This window comes from Mizuhopecten yessoensis, unplaced genomic scaffold (genome assembly GCF_002113885.1).
Source record: "Mizuhopecten yessoensis strain PY_sf001 unplaced genomic scaffold, ASM211388v2 scaffold4999.3, whole genome shotgun sequence".
Lineage (NCBI taxonomy): Eukaryota > Metazoa > Mollusca > Bivalvia > Pectinida > Pectinidae > Mizuhopecten > Mizuhopecten yessoensis.
The window spans coordinates 1,219,447-1,237,827 of NW_018405829.1; the positions used below are offsets into that span (position 1 = coordinate 1,219,447).

The 18,381-nt window shown below is 36.6% G+C and overlaps 1 protein-coding gene across 1 annotated transcript in view; it reads left to right on the forward strand.

Annotated features, from left to right (window-relative positions):
* LOC110450141 (calpain-2 catalytic subunit-like) overlaps positions 1-18,381 on the forward strand; it is a 36,654-nt gene that overhangs the window by 12,077 nt on the left and 6,196 nt on the right. Inside the window, exons 2-20 of the mRNA XM_021497425.1 lie at positions 2,322-3,301; positions 3,548-3,647; positions 4,294-4,363; positions 4,675-4,854; positions 5,514-5,586; positions 6,321-6,489; positions 6,786-6,866; positions 7,604-7,689; positions 7,802-7,879; positions 8,892-9,061; positions 9,567-9,694; positions 9,943-10,151; positions 10,988-11,024; positions 11,811-11,879; positions 11,999-12,095; positions 12,369-12,433; positions 13,966-14,034; positions 14,878-14,953; positions 16,288-16,401. Of these exons, the coding sequence (XP_021353100.1) occupies positions 2,352-3,301; positions 3,548-3,647; positions 4,294-4,363; positions 4,675-4,854; positions 5,514-5,586; positions 6,321-6,489; positions 6,786-6,866; positions 7,604-7,689; positions 7,802-7,879; positions 8,892-9,061; positions 9,567-9,694; positions 9,943-10,151; positions 10,988-11,024; positions 11,811-11,879; positions 11,999-12,095; positions 12,369-12,433; positions 13,966-14,034; positions 14,878-14,953; positions 16,288-16,401 (2,821 nt within the window). The 5' untranslated portion in view covers positions 2,322-2,351. The remainder of the gene's footprint in view (positions 1-2,321; positions 3,302-3,547; positions 3,648-4,293; positions 4,364-4,674; positions 4,855-5,513; positions 5,587-6,320; positions 6,490-6,785; positions 6,867-7,603; positions 7,690-7,801; positions 7,880-8,891; positions 9,062-9,566; positions 9,695-9,942; positions 10,152-10,987; positions 11,025-11,810; positions 11,880-11,998; positions 12,096-12,368; positions 12,434-13,965; positions 14,035-14,877; positions 14,954-16,287; positions 16,402-18,381) is intronic.

Sequence of the window (18,381 nt, forward strand, 5' to 3'; positions counted from 1 at the left end):
CTGTGTATTACAGTGGTAGTGGTTCACGGCTGATCTGTCCGGTGCCGAGTTCATTAGACTGTGTTTGCTCTGTGTATTACAGTGGTAGTGGTTCACGGCTGATCTGTCCGGTGCCGAGTTCATTAGACTGTGTTTGCTCTGTGTATTACAGTGGTAGTGGTTCACTGCTGATCTCTATGGTGCCGAGTTCATTAGACTGTGTTAGCCCTGTGTATTACATTGGTAGTTGTTCATGACCGATCTGTCAGGTGCCGAGTTCATTAGACTGTGTTAGCCCTGTGTATTACAGTTGTTGTTATTCGCAGTAGATTCATTGCATACCATTTCGTCTCAATTATTTAAGAAACACTTGCAAAGATACGTCGTATTCTTAACAAAATACATTATAAATCGGATGAATTTTCGAGTTCGAATATTTTTTTTTTGTATTCAACAAACTTTCCTTATATCGATATTTTAAAGAGATATTACTCTCTAAAAATGTATTGGATCACAGTCTGATTATTCCTCCTCTATATAATTGTCGATTGAAACTCCGCGTTGGTCCTATACAGTGTAAACTCTCCAGGTCACGGTCACCGCGGACACTGGCGATGTCACGATGTTCATTTAAAGGGACGTTATTCCGAGGATAATAAGCATTCATTAACCTGATACACTTTGTGGACAAAAGCTGTACAAGTAAGCAGATTTTCTTTCGAAATTTTTCCTATTTCTAAAACAGAAACATTGCGCATCTGTCTTCTGCACATGCTCTGAACTTTCCATTTCACACTTTCAATCTACATATTCCTAAATAGGTGGTATTAAAAGGCAGGTCTGATTGTAGATGTAGGGAGATGGTCGTTATAGACAGGTGGTCGTAACAATAGGTTTTACTGCTGCATGCCAGAGCACTAATAGGTATTAAGAGTTCAACTTACCTTCCATTCATTAGGAATTAGGCCAATCTTTATTTCGCATGACCCACTTTCTCTGTGATACCTTACCCGTACATCCTGTATGCAGAAGTCTTGAATACACCTGACACAATTGACGAGAAATCTTATATGGGAACGCGACCGATAGCCACGTTCTATCCGCGGGCACAGGCTTGGCGAAGATGTTATTTCCCTAACCACAGTATCAATATAAAGCGTGTCGTCAGCCGATTTCACATGAATGACCGACACACAATTGCATTGAATTTGATATATTTTCTTGTGTTTGTCTTGTTGTGTTGACTTGGATGTTTTGTTAGCGACAGCTCAGTGTTGGTATCTGAATTGTCTTCATACGATTGGGAATGGTGGAGCGTTCGCAACGCTTAGGCTACTTTTGCGATTTCTTAGCCGAGCCGTGCTGAAGTATCTGTTATTATATTTCATTATAAAGAAAATTTAAAGGCTTTGATAAGTTTATATGACTTGTTCCTAATCCTCTCTACAGTGATTTTTGGACAATAAATATATTGAAACTCAACTCTTTGTTACGAGTCTGAAACCTCGTCCATTATCGAATCCATACCGAATACGTGAATCTTTGTAACATTTTGTCTCGGGGGTTGTGTTTCAGGTAGTCATTGCTCACGTGATGCAAACTCGTGTTTTACCTTGTAAAATGATCTGGAATATTAGAAATAGTTCGCACCAAAAGCATCGGATACATTTCATTTCGTTGTTGATATCATTTTTTTTATTACCAAGACAATGTTCTAAAATTCTGAGCGCACGTACCCGGGCCGTGGTATGCAGTGTGGCCTTGGATATACATTGTAGCTACAGTAGAGGTTTAATACACTACTTACGTGATCGTAGTAATACCTAGCACTAGCTTAGATCAAAGCTTTGTTTGTGTACTGGTACACACTCCAGCAAAGATGATGTGGTGTTACAAAACAATGCTATAAAAAATGTAAACAGAGAATGCTTCGGTGTTAATCTTCTGCAATGAGCTTCCATCGTCTGTCCTGAATCCGCCCGTCTATCGGAGACATTCTGTCCGGAAAACAACCTGAAAAACAGGGTGATATATTAAACAAACTTGCCACACGTATTAAACTAAATACATAAATATGTCTGTCTTATATTCAGTATCAGTTAATTGAATAAAACATTGCAATGCTATGGAAATAATTACACCATTAAATATTTTTGTTTGTTTGTTTCCATAACGAATTGTTATGAAGATAACAACCGAATTTGTAACGCACAATCACACGTATTCTAACTAAAAATACATTTTAATTAAAGTTCTGATGATGATATGTATTTGTGCAAAATCAAAATGTATGATGTTTGTTCTTTTTTGGTTTATGACTTTGAAATAATTTCATTTTTTAGAATCAGAATTCGAAAAGAATAAAGATCACCATGGACCGGTCTAATGAGTATAATTTACGCATGTCCCGGAGATCACGTGATCGACGGCGAAACCACGAACCCAACATGTCGGTTAAGTCCGGTACATACCAAATCCACTTATCTATACCGAAGTCGATGCTTCCAGGAAATATTTCTATCAAGGCGGCCAACAGCCGAGCACGTCCTTTGTCTCCATTCGAACGACGACCCTTGTCGCCGCGTGCACAGCAAGCGAAGTCGCCTGTAGAGCATGCGTACAAGCCAACATCACCATTTGAGAACCATTCAGCATCTCTGTCACAACCGGCACCACCTACACGACCTTCAATGTTCTCCGTGTCTCTTCCAATGGAAAATATTACGCCTAGGTCAGCTCAAAATGGACATGCTTTGACTGTCATACCTGATCCAAGTGAGCTGCCTCCAAGTCCGAGACAAATTCCGAATGGACACGTCGTGACCCCTAGGTCAAACATAAATGGACATACGATATCGTCTAAAGTACCACCGCCATTGGACCTGTCATCATTAGCCAATCAAAGGTCACCAAACGGTGTGAAAAAGCATTATGATCCAAGGTCGCCAACAGTTTCTCAAAATTTCTACAGGGTAGGTTCAAGGTCAGCTAAGGACACTGTGAATAGGAGTAAATCGTTCACAGCGAAACATTACATACAGAAGTCTGAAAGGAAAAGTAGCAACACTTTACCACGCTCAACGTCACCATTCAATTTCACCTCCACCAACGGAACCTTCCCAAGGTCAATGTCGCCTACTGCGTCCACGCCAAGGTCGCCTGTCAACGAATCACCAAGGCCAAAATCTCACGTTGCCATGGTAACACCTAGTGTGTTTGACGATTCCATGACAGCCAGATCAGTCCTGGAAACATCCGTGACCAGTCAAAGCAGTTTCCGGGCCAACATGTATGAGACATACAGAGACCTCTGCCGACAGAAGTGAGTATTGACATGCGCATTCTTGGAGAAGGAATAATCTAACGGAAACACTTTAATAAACTGTTGAGCTTTTATTGAAATGTATTTGAATCATTACCTTAAAATTTATTAATTCTAAAGAACATTGCAATGTTTCCTATGCATGGACTCTTTTGGACTGGAATGGATGTTACAGTAAGGTAGCATAATTCTAAATTGACATTTCCTTGTTTTTATGGTTAATGTTACTTTTACTTTCACTTTAAGTGACATGATGTTCAAGGATCCAGATTTTCCAGCCATGGACGAGTCGCTTTTCCGACAAGGAAAGTCACCGGTTGGTCAGATACAGTGGAAACGTCCCGGGGTACGTAATGGTCAAAACAGTAGTCGACAGGGACAGGCAAATACAGATCAGTTTTGGGATAGCCTGACGGGTCAGACAGGATGGTCAGCGTGAGGGAGTGAGAGGAAAACACGAGGTGTTAGGCAGTGAAATGTTTGGTATTGGAGGGGGAGCTATACTCAGAAACATTCTAACAGATCTTGTCGTAGTCTTATCTAAGGTTGTAACCACTTGATTATTATGTTTACATTTATATTCTGACCTGAAGTTAGTAGACCTTCCTTTTAATAATGTTTAACGTCTTCAGCTCCTTTTCTAAAACTGCCATCCTTTCGTGACTAAGCTTTCTTTATAATAATAGTATTACTTTTCACATCAATTAAAACCTTAATCATTTTCAAAGTCCACTTGTTTCCTCTTCTAACTTGTTTTATTGTTTTTCGTTCTAAAATCTGTTAGGTTTAGTTCTCAGAAAGAAATCTATAACATCATGTCTGCACTACATGCTTATCTTATAGTAACGATAAAACAATCAGTTCTTTAATAATGGTATATGTTGTTTATAACCATGGTTCCATATACTACTATTGCAGAAAATAAAGCATTCCTATACATATTCGTATTGCTTGCCATCACAAGAAAATATAACCAAATTATTTACTTACAGCACTTGTGCAAGAAACCGAGATTTCTTTCCAATGACATCACGAGCTGTAAAATTCAGTCTGGACAACTAGGTAAGAACCGGTCAAATCTATAATGTATGTACAATTTATGCTAATTAGTGGTTCACCAATGAAAGAAGGTTGATTGGTATTTCTGCTTATGTCTACATCGGAAAAGTTAATATAGATGTTTTCTTACTTCTAATAGTTGTAACTACAGAATGAAACACGAAAACAATATAATTAACATGTCTGTTAAAAAGTCGACAGAGTTTCGAATACCGCGAGACAGCAATGAGAAGGTAACTCTATCATAACTTCCATCATATTAAGAATACACGATTTTAGATTTACAACCAAGTTATCATAAAATTCAATTCCAGGATCTAACTGGCTTATCGGATGTTTCACCTGTTTGACCAGTGCGCCCTCCCTAATGAAACATTGCATACCGGTAGGACAAGAGTTTGACGACAAATATGTTGGTATCTTCCGCTTCCGGTTTTGGAGATTTGGACAATGGACAGAAATTGTCATTGACGATCGGCTGCCTACATTAAATGGTAATTATAATGCATGAATTATGTAGCAATGGATTTCATTGATCATTTCACGAAAATAAAACAACGAAACAAGCGACAGTATACTGTTTTAAATTGAACTTCCGATATACAAGTGCATAGCCTTTTTAGCGATAACTATTTCGTAATTTTCAACGTAGAGACTGGACACATATTGCACGGGTTCGAAGACCTATTTCATTGAACAGGTGGACGGCTGGAGTCGGTTCTAAGATGAATTCATGAGCATGCTTAGACATTGAGTAGTTGTAATATTCAGAATGCATAGTTGACTTTGGTTCAGATGTTGACTAGAATTAATATATAAATGTATGGAATCCTTAAAAGCGTTTGAACCTGTGATACAAAATATGTCAATGAACATATGAGCTATTTCAAGCATTCATCGGAAAAGAAAAACTATGAATCGGTTTTTGTTTTTACTTCGCTAATTACATTTACGCTTATTGTTTTATACATATTATATAAATGGAATTAATCCACCAAATGGACTGAACTCGGCAATAACGTTTAACAGTGTGCCAATAGACACAGAAACACGTTATCAGACATTGACACAACAAGGAATAATAAGTAGCAAGTAAACGGGTATCTAACGTCTGAAACGATTGCCTGACTACGGATAATCTGTTTGATTTCAGGCGAGTTGCTCTACTCTCGCAGCAGTGACCCAACAGAGTTTTGGCCAGCTTTATTTGAAAAGGCATACGCAAAGTAAGTTGTCATCAGAACACCTGCATCAGTAGCTTTATTTCAACTTAACTGTAATGTATTGATGAAGTACGTGTGGATTTTGTTGGTACTGAAACGTAGATATTTCTTGACAAATTTTGGTTCTTGATTTCAATAAAATAAAGTGGAGTTTCTTTATTAGGTTCAGTGACGTGTATTTTGTATGACCAGTGACATCATTAATGTTATTTTGAGAAAATTAGAAATATTTGTAGTGGATACATTCACTCGCAAAAACATTCTATGCGTGTGTCCATGTTCATTAAGCTGTGTTGTATTATATACAAAGGTGAAAAAAGGGCGGGTGGATTGTTAAAGGGTCCCTGAAACACTTGAGTTGTGATGAGAACGAAACCAAAAAGTCTCTAAGTCAAGATTTTACTGGAATATGTTGCATATTTTTAAGTTTTGCTTGATTTTATCAGTGAAAAATATGTAGACTATATAAAAGAAAAATGAATTAAAACAATTAATTTTATTTTGGTTTTAGTATTGTTTAATTTTACTGAAGAGGTCTAATAAAATGTTAAGGTTAAATGTAATGTATAAAAAGGTTAATTGCTTTTTCATTGGGGTGTGTGCTATCTGTTGGACTGTTGATTTGTTTTTGTTTTTGTTTGTTTGCATTATATTGTACGATTATTTATTTTATCTTGTTGACATTAACATTATAAGCTATGCACCTGACATACAAATTGTTTGTTATTATTTCCAAGACTCCAAGGCTGCTATGAGGTTTTCCAAGGTGGAGTATTGGGCTGGTCCCTACAGGACATCACTGGGGGAATCACCATGACAACGAATATACAGGACAATCCGAAATTCGTCCAGAAAGTTGTAGATATAGGACTATCAAGAGCCTCACTGATCGGGGCGTCAATACAGGTACGATTAAGCCATACATATAGAGTGACGTCACAAGTTACAAGGTACAATGACGTCATAAACAAACAGTGACGCCAAAGTGTGATTTTTGTAGTGATATTTAGTCCATAGTATTTAGATTCGTTTGCTTTACTTGCCAAAATACAAAAAAGTACTATCTGACGATAGACTACGTTATTTGTTAACAATATTCTACTCTAATTGAAATCTATTTCCGCTTCCACTCCAGCAGAAATGCTTTGCTTTACCCCCTCATATCTGACATCATTGATACATGTTTCACTTACTGTCTACAGATTACGACCAATGTTAAGGCACAGACGAGCCCGGCGGGGCTAGTCACTGGTCACGTGTACAACGTCACTGGTTATGCGGAGGTAAGAAATCACGTGATTAAGCATTAACATCTAAGCTTCTTTTTTTACATTGCATACTTACTATACGAACTAACCATAGTAAAGTTGTGTTTATGGCATTATATTTATGATTGAAATGCAATGCCACTATTTAACGATACCATATCCAGATGGCATTCATATCAGCTATGAATACCTTGACCCAAACGTTATAGTCACCATACTATATGACGTCATAATGGTAACGTTGGATACTACTGATCCCTTCTTGAGATGGCTGTTCTCTTCATTTTGCCAGTATACACGGTTTATATACAGACAACTTTAACAATGTAATTTCTATGAAATTGAAAAAATCCAGAAATGGTATTTATATTCATTGAGCCGATTTTAGAAAAGAAAATTTGAACTTGACATAAGCCTATTCAACATGAAGCACTAAGGCAGTTATCAATTAGTCATTGCCTAGTTATCGTTCATATTGCATATGAATGTCTCAACTCAAGTGTCGTCACGTGAATTTGTTGTTGCACTATTTGGTTCTATTTTGTTTAAATTGTCATGTCAGTTTCAAAGCAAGTAGGCTACATTTTACCATGAACGATATTGCGATTAATACCAATGACAAAAACCATTTATCTTCATAACATAAGCATTTCATGATTATGAACCAACTAAATTGAAGTTGCATTCAGGAATCCGATAATCTAAAAACAAATGTTATATTCAACAACTGACAGTCCACTTGTTCTTTGCAGCTTCCAAAGAAATCAGAAACCGAGGTGCTCGTGCGTCTAAGGGACTGCTCAGGGAAGTCCAACTGGCGAGGAGCTTGGAGCGAGGGGTAACGCTTCTTCTTACGTCACCCATCGCAATAGTCTACTTATTATCATACCCAGAAATAACACATTTTTTTTTTTATTGGAAACATGTTAATTTTTACGTTTTAATTTCAGATCAAAAGACTGGAGTGAACTCAGTGATGATGTCAGGGCTCAGGTCCGGAACAGGAAGATGGAGAACGGAGAATTTTGGTATGGATCGACACAGCATATTACATCCTCTTGAAGCTGACTTAATGTGTTTTTAGTGTAGAATTAATGATTATGTTTTCTGATTTTGACTTCAGGTTTGTTCTGAAAATGTTTCATGTGTACTGTTCATGTTCAATATATAAACCCACCAAATGAAAGCGTCAGTTAAACTGCTGTTACCAGACCCAATCAACTGTCACTTGGTTTTTGTTATGAAATAGTATTATAATAGTCAATGTGACGATTGTCATTCGACTTCAAATAACAAAGCGTTTAGCATTCAATCAATCGCTTAAATGACTGATGTCTGTATAGATTCATTGAAGGCACACAAACACAGTAACGTTAATATTACATGTTTAAAGCCAAGACTGATGGTCATTTTCAATGTAAAATGTATACATTTCGATGTCTTTGGAATGGATCTTTAAAATGAACCCGCAGTTACTAATTTGTGAACCGCTTTGAGACGACCTACGAACTAGGTTGTGATAGAACCTCGAATTATTATTATTATTAATATCTGACGTGATCTACGTAGACATCAATAATCAGCTGACGATATTTCATAGAATATGGTCAACAGTCACGATAGATAATAACAATTAAGAATAACAGATGAATATGAGTTTCAATATCTCATCATCATCATTTTATAAACAGGAAATTTTGAACACAGGAAGTGCCACGGAATTTGAAACATTTTAAACACGTTCTGTAGGAAATGTTAAACCAGACTACCAAAGTGCATTATATATTCTATGCTGATTCAATTGTTTTTCAATAAGTCTTGTTACGTTCTGAAATTGACTATATCTGTGCTGTTATTAGCAATGTTGATCATGTGATGTCAACACGTTTTAAAAATCCGAAAGCTATATACAGACCGAGAAAGTTGTCAAGTACCTCGACTTTCAACATGGCATACTTCAGTGAGTTTCAGTATGTAACCTTGGCTTTAATTAAATCACACGATAGTTTGACTTTAGCTCACATCCAATCTGTTATTCAGGATGTCATTTGAAGATTTTAACCGGACATTCACCTTGCTGGAATCTTGTTTTCTTACACCGGAATCATGGAAACTGGAGCCTAAGATCCAGTACCGAAAATCGTGGCGGTCCACACAAGCACCAAGGCAGTGGCGCTTTGGATTTAATGCGGGGGGTCCACACGATTCTCGTAAGTACATATTGCTAAAGCATGTACAAAACAGTTTCTATTTTAAACCAACTGATAGCCTACCCATCATAAAAGTATAATGGTCTATTTTTTGTAGATAGTTTCAGGAAGGCGGGTGTTTCTCAATATTTTCGAACCTACATAAGTTCGCGGTCTGTGGAAATTGCGAGTCTGAGAGTTTTTGGAATGTCATGCCACTCAAGTAGATAAAGATGTTAAAGTTTGTGCATTCATCTTAATCCGAAAACTATGAAAATAGGCCTGTACCTAGTATGGATGCCCTGTATCATACGTCTATTTGACATATTAGTTTATATGCTACATGAACTTTCGCGCTTAGTGCTTTTTATCTTGATATATATGTATATGCTATCAATGTGATACATGTTTTGTTTATATTATATCCCTTTGTTGTTATCGTTGTAAGAATAGCTCTAGTGAGCTAATTTTGCTTTGTTTTAAATCACGACTATAAATATCAATTCTTGTATTTTGTACTTTTCAGCCATGGCGTTCAGTAACTGTCAGTTCTTCATGGAACTTAAGAAGCCATCATGTGTCGTCCTGTCCATTCTACAGAAATACAGGAGTACCGTCAACCGCGTTCTTTCTATCGGCTGTCTTGTTTATAGTGTAAGTACCGATATCTCTAATAATGATAAGAATACCGTCAGCCTAGTATATTTCCTGTTGATATCTTGTCTGATTGCCGGACTTCCACACATGTACCTCGAAACAAAGATGTTATATATTGGGATATTTAGTCGTAGGTGCCTTGAGATCTCGGTGAATGAAATTTGGGGAAAATCGTTTATCACAACAATAAAGATAGGACTTAAATGTGCGATTTAACGCTTCAAGTTATCTGTATTTTATTTTAGGTACCAAATGCATTGGAAACCAGGCTAGGATACTCTGAATTTAATCAGCTCAAACTGTTGTTTTCGACGGGACTTCGTCAAAACCGTGAAAACGCAGGATTCTACATACTTCCAGCAGGACATTACCTAGTACTTCCGGTGACAGCCAACCCGGAAATGGAGGGGAAGTTCATGCTAAGAATATTCACAGAAGGAGATTCATCTGTCAGGTAGGCAATGCTTATCAGACATTCGGCAAATCATGTTTAGGCACGGAAGTCTAGTGGTACATGTAGGACGCCGTGCACTAGGCGGAAGGTTTGCGGGTTCGAGTCACGGCACGGCAATGTGAGCAAGATGCTTTTCTCCACTTGTTCCAATCTATTCGGCTGTAAATGAGTACGTGTTTGGGCAGTGCTAGAACTATAGAATGCTAGCTGTGAGCGCCGAAATAGCAGCACCGGCTGCTCCCCAAAGAGTTGAGAAAGATATTGGTCTGTTGCAAAGGCCCTATAACCACGGATAATAATTTGTGAACCGCTTTGATACGACTGACGAATTCGGTTGTGATAAAGCAGTATATAAAAACCTCCAATTATTATTATTATGTAGAATCGTCATTACCAAAGGCTACTTTAAATTGTGCTGGCGATGTGGGATGTATACCACTGGTATTCAGTAGATTTCTGCACTTATTGGTATTTGTTATCTTAAACAAAATGAATAAATCTGTGAAAGGTTGATGAATTAAATAATTAATTCGTTTTGTTGAAGTTGTATCCAACACCAACTTTATCCAGCATCCGATATTAAAGGGAAAAGAAAGATTTCGTCTTTAAAAGAAAGCATCGCATCATGGTATATCATGGTATATCATGGTATATCATGCTCTGTTACAGTTGAAAGCACTGTCTGCCATTTGTTTGATAGTTAATGATGATAATAAAACTTCATATTCCGTACTTGCAAAACGTTTCAGGCTCTTGTTGAAAGGTAAACATTAACAGGGAATTGAACTGATATAGTTAACTTTGTGTAGATTTAATGACCGGTGTTTATGTTGCAGAGAGTTGGACGAACAGGACAAAGCCATTCCATATCAGGTACATTCTATATCATAGTACAATGTTTAAATGGTCAGTGTTCCTCTGAATTTACCTAGTTACCTTGATCAGAAATACACGACTTTCAATGTGTACTATTAAATCTGCGAGAAAAATATTTCATTGTAACTATTTTCAGAAAGACAGGAATAATGGGTCAATGATACAAAATATTGAATGGGACAGTTGTCAAAGTAAAACATTTACTGGGAGATATTTGAGAAGGGCAACATACATATTTAATGGTAAAACATGTCCTATAAACCGCCGCAAAGGTTGTGTGTTTGTATATTGTATATCGGAGTTGTAATTTTCCATTTCAATATGTTATTGTCATCACGGGTTGCTTTCAAATAGGTTTTATCCAACTTTACAATACATTGCTGTTGTAAATATTCATGCTTACATGTAATTTGTCAGTCATAAAGGTACATTACCAATTTCATAAAACATGATTAGATCCCGCGGATAGGGTCGCGTAGGTAGAGCAACTATCGTCAAGCGACGATTCTAAGATTCAGGCCAGTTAACCTTAAAATACTTAAAACATTCAGAATGACAGTTTCATAGGAATACAAATCGGGGTTATTTTGTACGGCTTCTCGGAAAACAAAATGAAAAAGTTACGTTGGACTAATTCTCCCTTAGATATGTTTATTCACAAACATGACCTTTCAGTGAAGACGCACGTTCTTTGTTACGTAACCATGTTTTGTATTAAATTGACGCTTACATGCATACTCTCCGGTTCGAGTGGGTTCACCTCACTTATTTGATTTTTTGCAGTATGACCGGAAGCTAGACACAACCAGTTTATATGCCTTCCGCCGGAAGTTCCTCTACGCCATCAACCAGGTAGGTGAACCACGCGAATGATAGCTACCAGTAACACATTCACCGAGTTACACTTAAAGTTCGAAACAAATCTTTTGAACTTAATTGATTTTTAACGCAATTTCTTTTTTCTTGACTAGGACGATGAGCTCGATGCCAAAGGTCTACAGAGTATCCTGGAACACAAGCAGAGCGAGCTACGTAACCTTTGGTGCTGTAGTCCTGGGAACGAGGATGGTAGGTTCTTGAATGTACACACAGCGAAGAAGAATTGTATTTCGGAAGAAATGTATACTTTGTGATGCGTTTTTATGCCAAATCTACTGAAACAAATTATCTGAAAAAGTGCTATCCTCAACTGTATAAAGTTTGAAGCTATTAACATTTTTTTCTGGAAGGCTTTTTGTTATTTATTTGTACATATATCACACACATATTTCAAAATAACTATATACAGAGAACTATCAATGCAATACTACACTCTTCAGTTTCAATATTGTTTACTTGCAGGTTTTAAGTTTAAGCCACTACGACTGTCTGTCGACACGTGTAAATCCGCCGTGGCCATCACTGATGTATCCTTGACCCTAACACCCATAAAACCTGTATATTTCCGAACGTTTGATTTTGTTTTAACAGAAATATTGTTGGTGTAAGTCATATAAGTCTCTGTAGTTTGGTACATTCTGAACACCTCAAGTTTTATTGATTTATACTAGGGATTTCTATGTTCAATGGTTTACATTCTGAAGTCCTCGCGGTATATTTTGCATTCATGAGACATCTTGGTGTACCGTACCTTCTTGAGACATCTTGGTGTACTGTACATTCTGGAGACATATTGGTGAACTGTACATTCTGGAGACATCTTGGTGTACTGTACGTACATTCTGGAGACATCTTGGTGTACTGTACATTCTTGAGACATCTTTTTGTACTGTACCTTCTTGAGACATCTTGGTGTACTGTTTGTTCAAGAGACATCTTGGTGTACTGTACATTCTAGAGACATCTTGGTTTACTGTACATTCTGGCGACATCTTGGTTTACTTTACATTCTGGCGACATCTTGGTTTACTGTATATTCTGGCGACATCTTGGTTTATTATACATTCTGGAGACTTCGTGGTTTACCGTTCATTCTGGAGACATCTTGGTGTACTGTACATTCTGGTGACATCTTTGTGTACCGTACCTTCTTGAGACATCTTGGTGTACTGTACATTCTGGAGACATCTTTGTTTACTGTACCTTCTTGAGACATCTTGGTGTACTGTACGTTCTGGAGACATATTGGTGAACTGTACATTCTGGAGACATATTGGTGAACTGTACATTCTGGAGACATCTTGGTTTACTGAACCTTCTTGAGACAACTTGGTGTACTGTACGTTCAAGAGACATCTTAGTGTACTGTACATTCTGGCGACATCTTGGTTTACTTTACATTTTGGCGGCATCTTGGTTTACTGTACGTTCTGGCGACATCTTGGTTTACTGTACATTCTGGAAACATCTTTGTACTGTACCTTCTTGAGACATCTTTGTGTACTGTTCCTTCTTGAGACATCTTTTTGTATTGTACCTTCTTGAGACCTTTGGACGAATTGTGAATTCTAGAGATGTCTCGATGGTTTCACAATTTCCAATACCTTTGGTTTCATAGCATATTCTGGATGCCTCTAAGTGTATTTGCCATTCTAGAAACATCTGGATTTATTCTACATTCTGTATTTGAGACTCCTGAATATGTTGTTTATTGCTTAAAATGGGCGATTTTTCAGAATCTCTGATACTAGACTACGGAAAAACGAATTATAGTTAACGATAGCTATTAAAAGTGTTTGTTTATCCAGACTGGAGAATTTCAATGACGATGTTATTTGGGAATCGTTACAAGTTATATTGCATATTCCTGACACATATAAACTCGATATTTCTACCTAGCTCACACAAAGTACAGAACATTAATTCAGTCATTAAATGTAATTGAACTTGGGGACAAACAGTATCAACGGCCTCATTATATATTTCTGTTATCAAGTTCTTCATGAATATTTATAAGTTTGACCAGGTATAAACGAATCGTTTACCTTGACTAGACAAGCGGGATTTAAATGGCCGCCTTAACTACGACGAGTTTACCCACCTACTCCATCTTCTCATGCATTGGCAGGCGAGTATCTACTCCAGTTATCTCCCTTGTTACGTGCTCCACAATATATTGCCACAATCAGTGTGTCGTCGGTTGTATGTGTCAATTATATGCGCTAAATTATTTTGATGTTCATCGTGTTGCAAAAAGATATCCACAAAGGTTTCATTATCATTCGGAATCAGTAATTTCGACTTTCTTTATAAGTATTTTAACACGACCTCATTGCTTAATACAATCTGATTAAAATCATCTATTACATGGCTCCGCCTGAACATGTTCAGGTGTAGTACGAAGTTAACGAAGCCATGTAACATATGATTTTAATCAGATTGTGCTTAATCAAAACACTGATCAAATGGCGTTTAATGGGAGATAACTTCAACAAAAAACACAGTTATGTGTAAATTAACTCGTAGCCTTGTATATCATTATGAAACCGCCTTGTAGGCGTTTGTGACTTCAGTGGTATAATGCACTGATTTACAATACTCCCCTTTTTATGATGCACGTTGCTTTTTTAACGATGTTATTTCTAAAATATCGCAGTTGATAAATGACGTGTAGGTGATATCCCTTAAAATCACGACCTAAATGCGCTACTGTGTAACTCATTTACAAACTGATAATATGACTCTTTCATGCCCAGGGGTGTAGGACATGGAAATCCCGTTCAAGGGGTTTTCAAATTGTTTAAAACTAGAGGGTTGTGATTGGTCACCATTATGAAATTAAGAGGGTGGTAAAGAGGCGATATAATAACATTTACAAAAACAAAAATAATATATCGAATATGCTTAGAGGTATTGATGAAGAAGTCATATGGTAAACGATTTAATTATTATATTTATTATTTGTACACAGGAAATCTATCACAAGATGGCGCACGGAAACGGTGACATGGAAACGTACTCGCTGAGGAATGCGTTGAAAATGGCGGGTATGTATAAAAAGGTCATCCCGCGCTCAAAACCTACAGAAGTCGCTTATAATAATGATAAGAAACATCAAATAAAACATCAATTTAAAAATCAAACGGAAAATCATTTCAAATTTTATCATCTCTTAGAAAACTCAGACTAACAAAAGGAAATGTATTGAACTTTAGCATAAGCATTTATTTGCCTGTTATTGCTTAAATCTTTCGTATTTGTTATATACAGTAATTCTGGTTCGTAAATCAATCCAGGTTGACCTATTTATATGTTTTTTAAATTGCTGAAAATCAATGCATTGATTGTATTACCTTGCATAATATGTTTCTTGTAAAATAAAAACAAATTTTCAAAATCACATGAAATATCTTCTATAGTATTCTTAGTTGATGTATTTTGACAAAATCATTTAGAATAATCGTTTTAAAATCGAAATCTAGTTAAAATACGCTTTTTAATTTTGGGTTCGCAAAACGGTTTTTCATTTTTATCAACGTTTAATCCTCACAATATTGACGTTTTTCCGGCTATCCGTAACAAATGCAAATATTGAATGAGAGGAGGTTAACGTATGATTTACTATATTTTAATGATTTTGGATGGTCGTGTTAACATCACTATATATAAGGAGAGACAGGTGTTAGCTATGGACAAGTTGTAGTTATCGAAAGATAATATGTTTACAAAGGTGTTTTCTTCCACTGCTGGTATTAATAGATTGGCAGTTTCGACATATCTATTGAACGTTATTACATAGCATATTTCCTATATTTATTGGTGTACCCCACTAGAAACTATGGCAATACATTTATATGTATATAAAATGGCCGAGATATATAAGTGCATGCATGGTTTTGATGCTGGTCATCGTTTAGACAGCCGCTGACATGTTTATGACGTAAACCGTTGAATATATCCATTTGACGCCCATTACACGGTAGTAAATATCCACCGCTGAGATTCATGGTTTAACACTAATTACCGTCATCGATCCAAATATGGTCCGCCATTAATATCCGTCTAGCATTATGAGTAATTGTCTGTCATCTATATAGCCCCTCCATAATAGCACAATTATCGATTCTCTGCAATATTGATAGCACAATTAGCCTTACAAACAAAACCTGCTCTTTGTTTACTATCGATGAGTAAACCCTGGCAGCATGGAAAGTATTTGTTTCGAATTATAGCAAGCGTTCTTTCAACCGTATGCAAACAAAATATCTATGAAGCGCACACGTGATAAGGGATCTGGCTTTTCGACCTGCTCGTGATGAGCAAGACTAGCAAATCAATACCAATAGCACAGTTGAACTTATGATTCCGTTTTCCCTTGTAGGTTTTACCGTCAGCAACAAGACCCTAGAGGCGTTGGTCATCAGGTTTGCTAACAAAGGGGCAATAACTCTGGAGTCCTACGTCAATGCCTTGGTGAAGTTAAGCGTGGCTCATCGTAAGTTTATAAAACCTACGCATACATACGTTTGTTTTCTATCCTAAATATGTAAATCAGAAAAATATAAATAGTTTATATATGTAATAAAAATATATGATATTTACAGTCTGTGTTTCTAATCTGATACATGTATGGTCCATGCTCGTCTCTTTCTCACCTGTAATATTTTAGGATTACAATGTATTCATCTCCATCCTAAATCTACTTAGTCTGTGTCTCACTCGGCTTTCTACATCCTAAATCTGCATAACCCATACATTGCACCTGGCATGGTATGTTCTAAGTTTATTTTCTATATATATACATATATACATATATGGGGCAACGAAGTAATTCCAACAGTGTGGACAAGTTTAGGTTGTCAAATTTTCGGAGCGATCCGCTCCTTTTTCAAGACACAGTGAAACAGAACAGTTACATGTACATATACATCATATTACAAGAGGATAGAACTGATATACTATAATTGAAAATATAGCTATTATATAACAGTGCTATATATACATATATATATACACCTGTTTGAGTCCATCCTATAATCTATAATCTATGTAACTACTTTTTGTTGAACCTACATTACTTCATGTATGTTAGAAGTTCATTACGAAACATAACCGGCCGCAAGTTTACACAAACACACATTCAAATTTGATAGGACTTGTTTAAGATGATTTTACTCGTCCGTAAAAGTTGATCGCTTTTGATAAATTAGACTACGGCCATATTTGTGTCATGTTGTCCCTTTTTGCTTTTTAGGGAGTGTTTGTCAGTAGATTAATGAAGCTAAACTTACCCCAACTAAGATGTTGCCGTGTAAAATTGTGTAACATATTGTCCTTAGAAACAAATGCTGAACAAACGATGTAGGAATATATTATTTGCACTGTGTTAATTTCAACATGCTAAAGATTAAATACCTAAATTGTATATATTAATAACATTGAAGTAGCGATTAATTATGAAAAGTCAACGTAAAGAATTGCTTTTTATCCTGCTTCTTGTATTTAATTAATGAAACCTTGAAATGCACAATATTGATTTCATCCGAAAACATATTGAGTATTGATACGACAGAGCCCGATATTGGTATGTCACATATAAAAATAACACGCCAACATTGTGACGTTTAAGGGCATCCGGTCATCGTCATACGTAAGATTTATGTTTTGACGTGCGCTGCAATGCTTCCAGACACAAAAATCATAAATATTATACTGTATGTTTTTGTGAGCTGTCTTTCGTTTTCTTGTTTTTGTCCATATATTTGCGTTCTTTTATCACGGAGATTACATGAGTTGTGCTATCGAGAAAGAAAAAAACAGGAAGGAAAATTTGATCGATAGTCTCCGGAGGCTAGTGTGAAGATAAGACGCTAGAAATAGCTAGGATGAATAGTAAAAACGCTAGGGAAAGTTGGTTAGTATGGATTTAAGCGAGTATAGTGCTACATCTTAGAGACCTCAGTGTTGTTGTTTGTATTCGTCTATAATATGAACTACCTATCCTCCATTTTGACGGTTATTTCATTAGTACACCTTAGTATGGTAAACACCAGGTAACCGTACATCAAGCACCCATTGTTCTAATGTCGTTGGTGTAGTCACTTTAGCATATCGATGACGCTTGATATTGATGTCTGGTTGCCCATGGTCTCCGAGGCAGCATTAATGCCATTTGAGGTTTACTGACGAGCTGATTTTATCAATCCAGTTGTCTTGCCCTTGAAACCATCATTGACATGTTTGTAATTAATGCATTTGTTGGTGGTCTTGCCAAATACTTTTGATAGTCTACCACCTTTACACTTACTTGTTCCCATTGTCCATGGTCTCCTAGGAACATAACAACTACGTCCAAAAAAGTCATTTATGTCCTGAAGGAATATATCAGTGGTAACGTTTGTGACACTGATCTGTAGGTTGAGGGGTCTGTACTAATTATTTTCTTGGGGACGTTTAATTATCATGGTTCCAGATA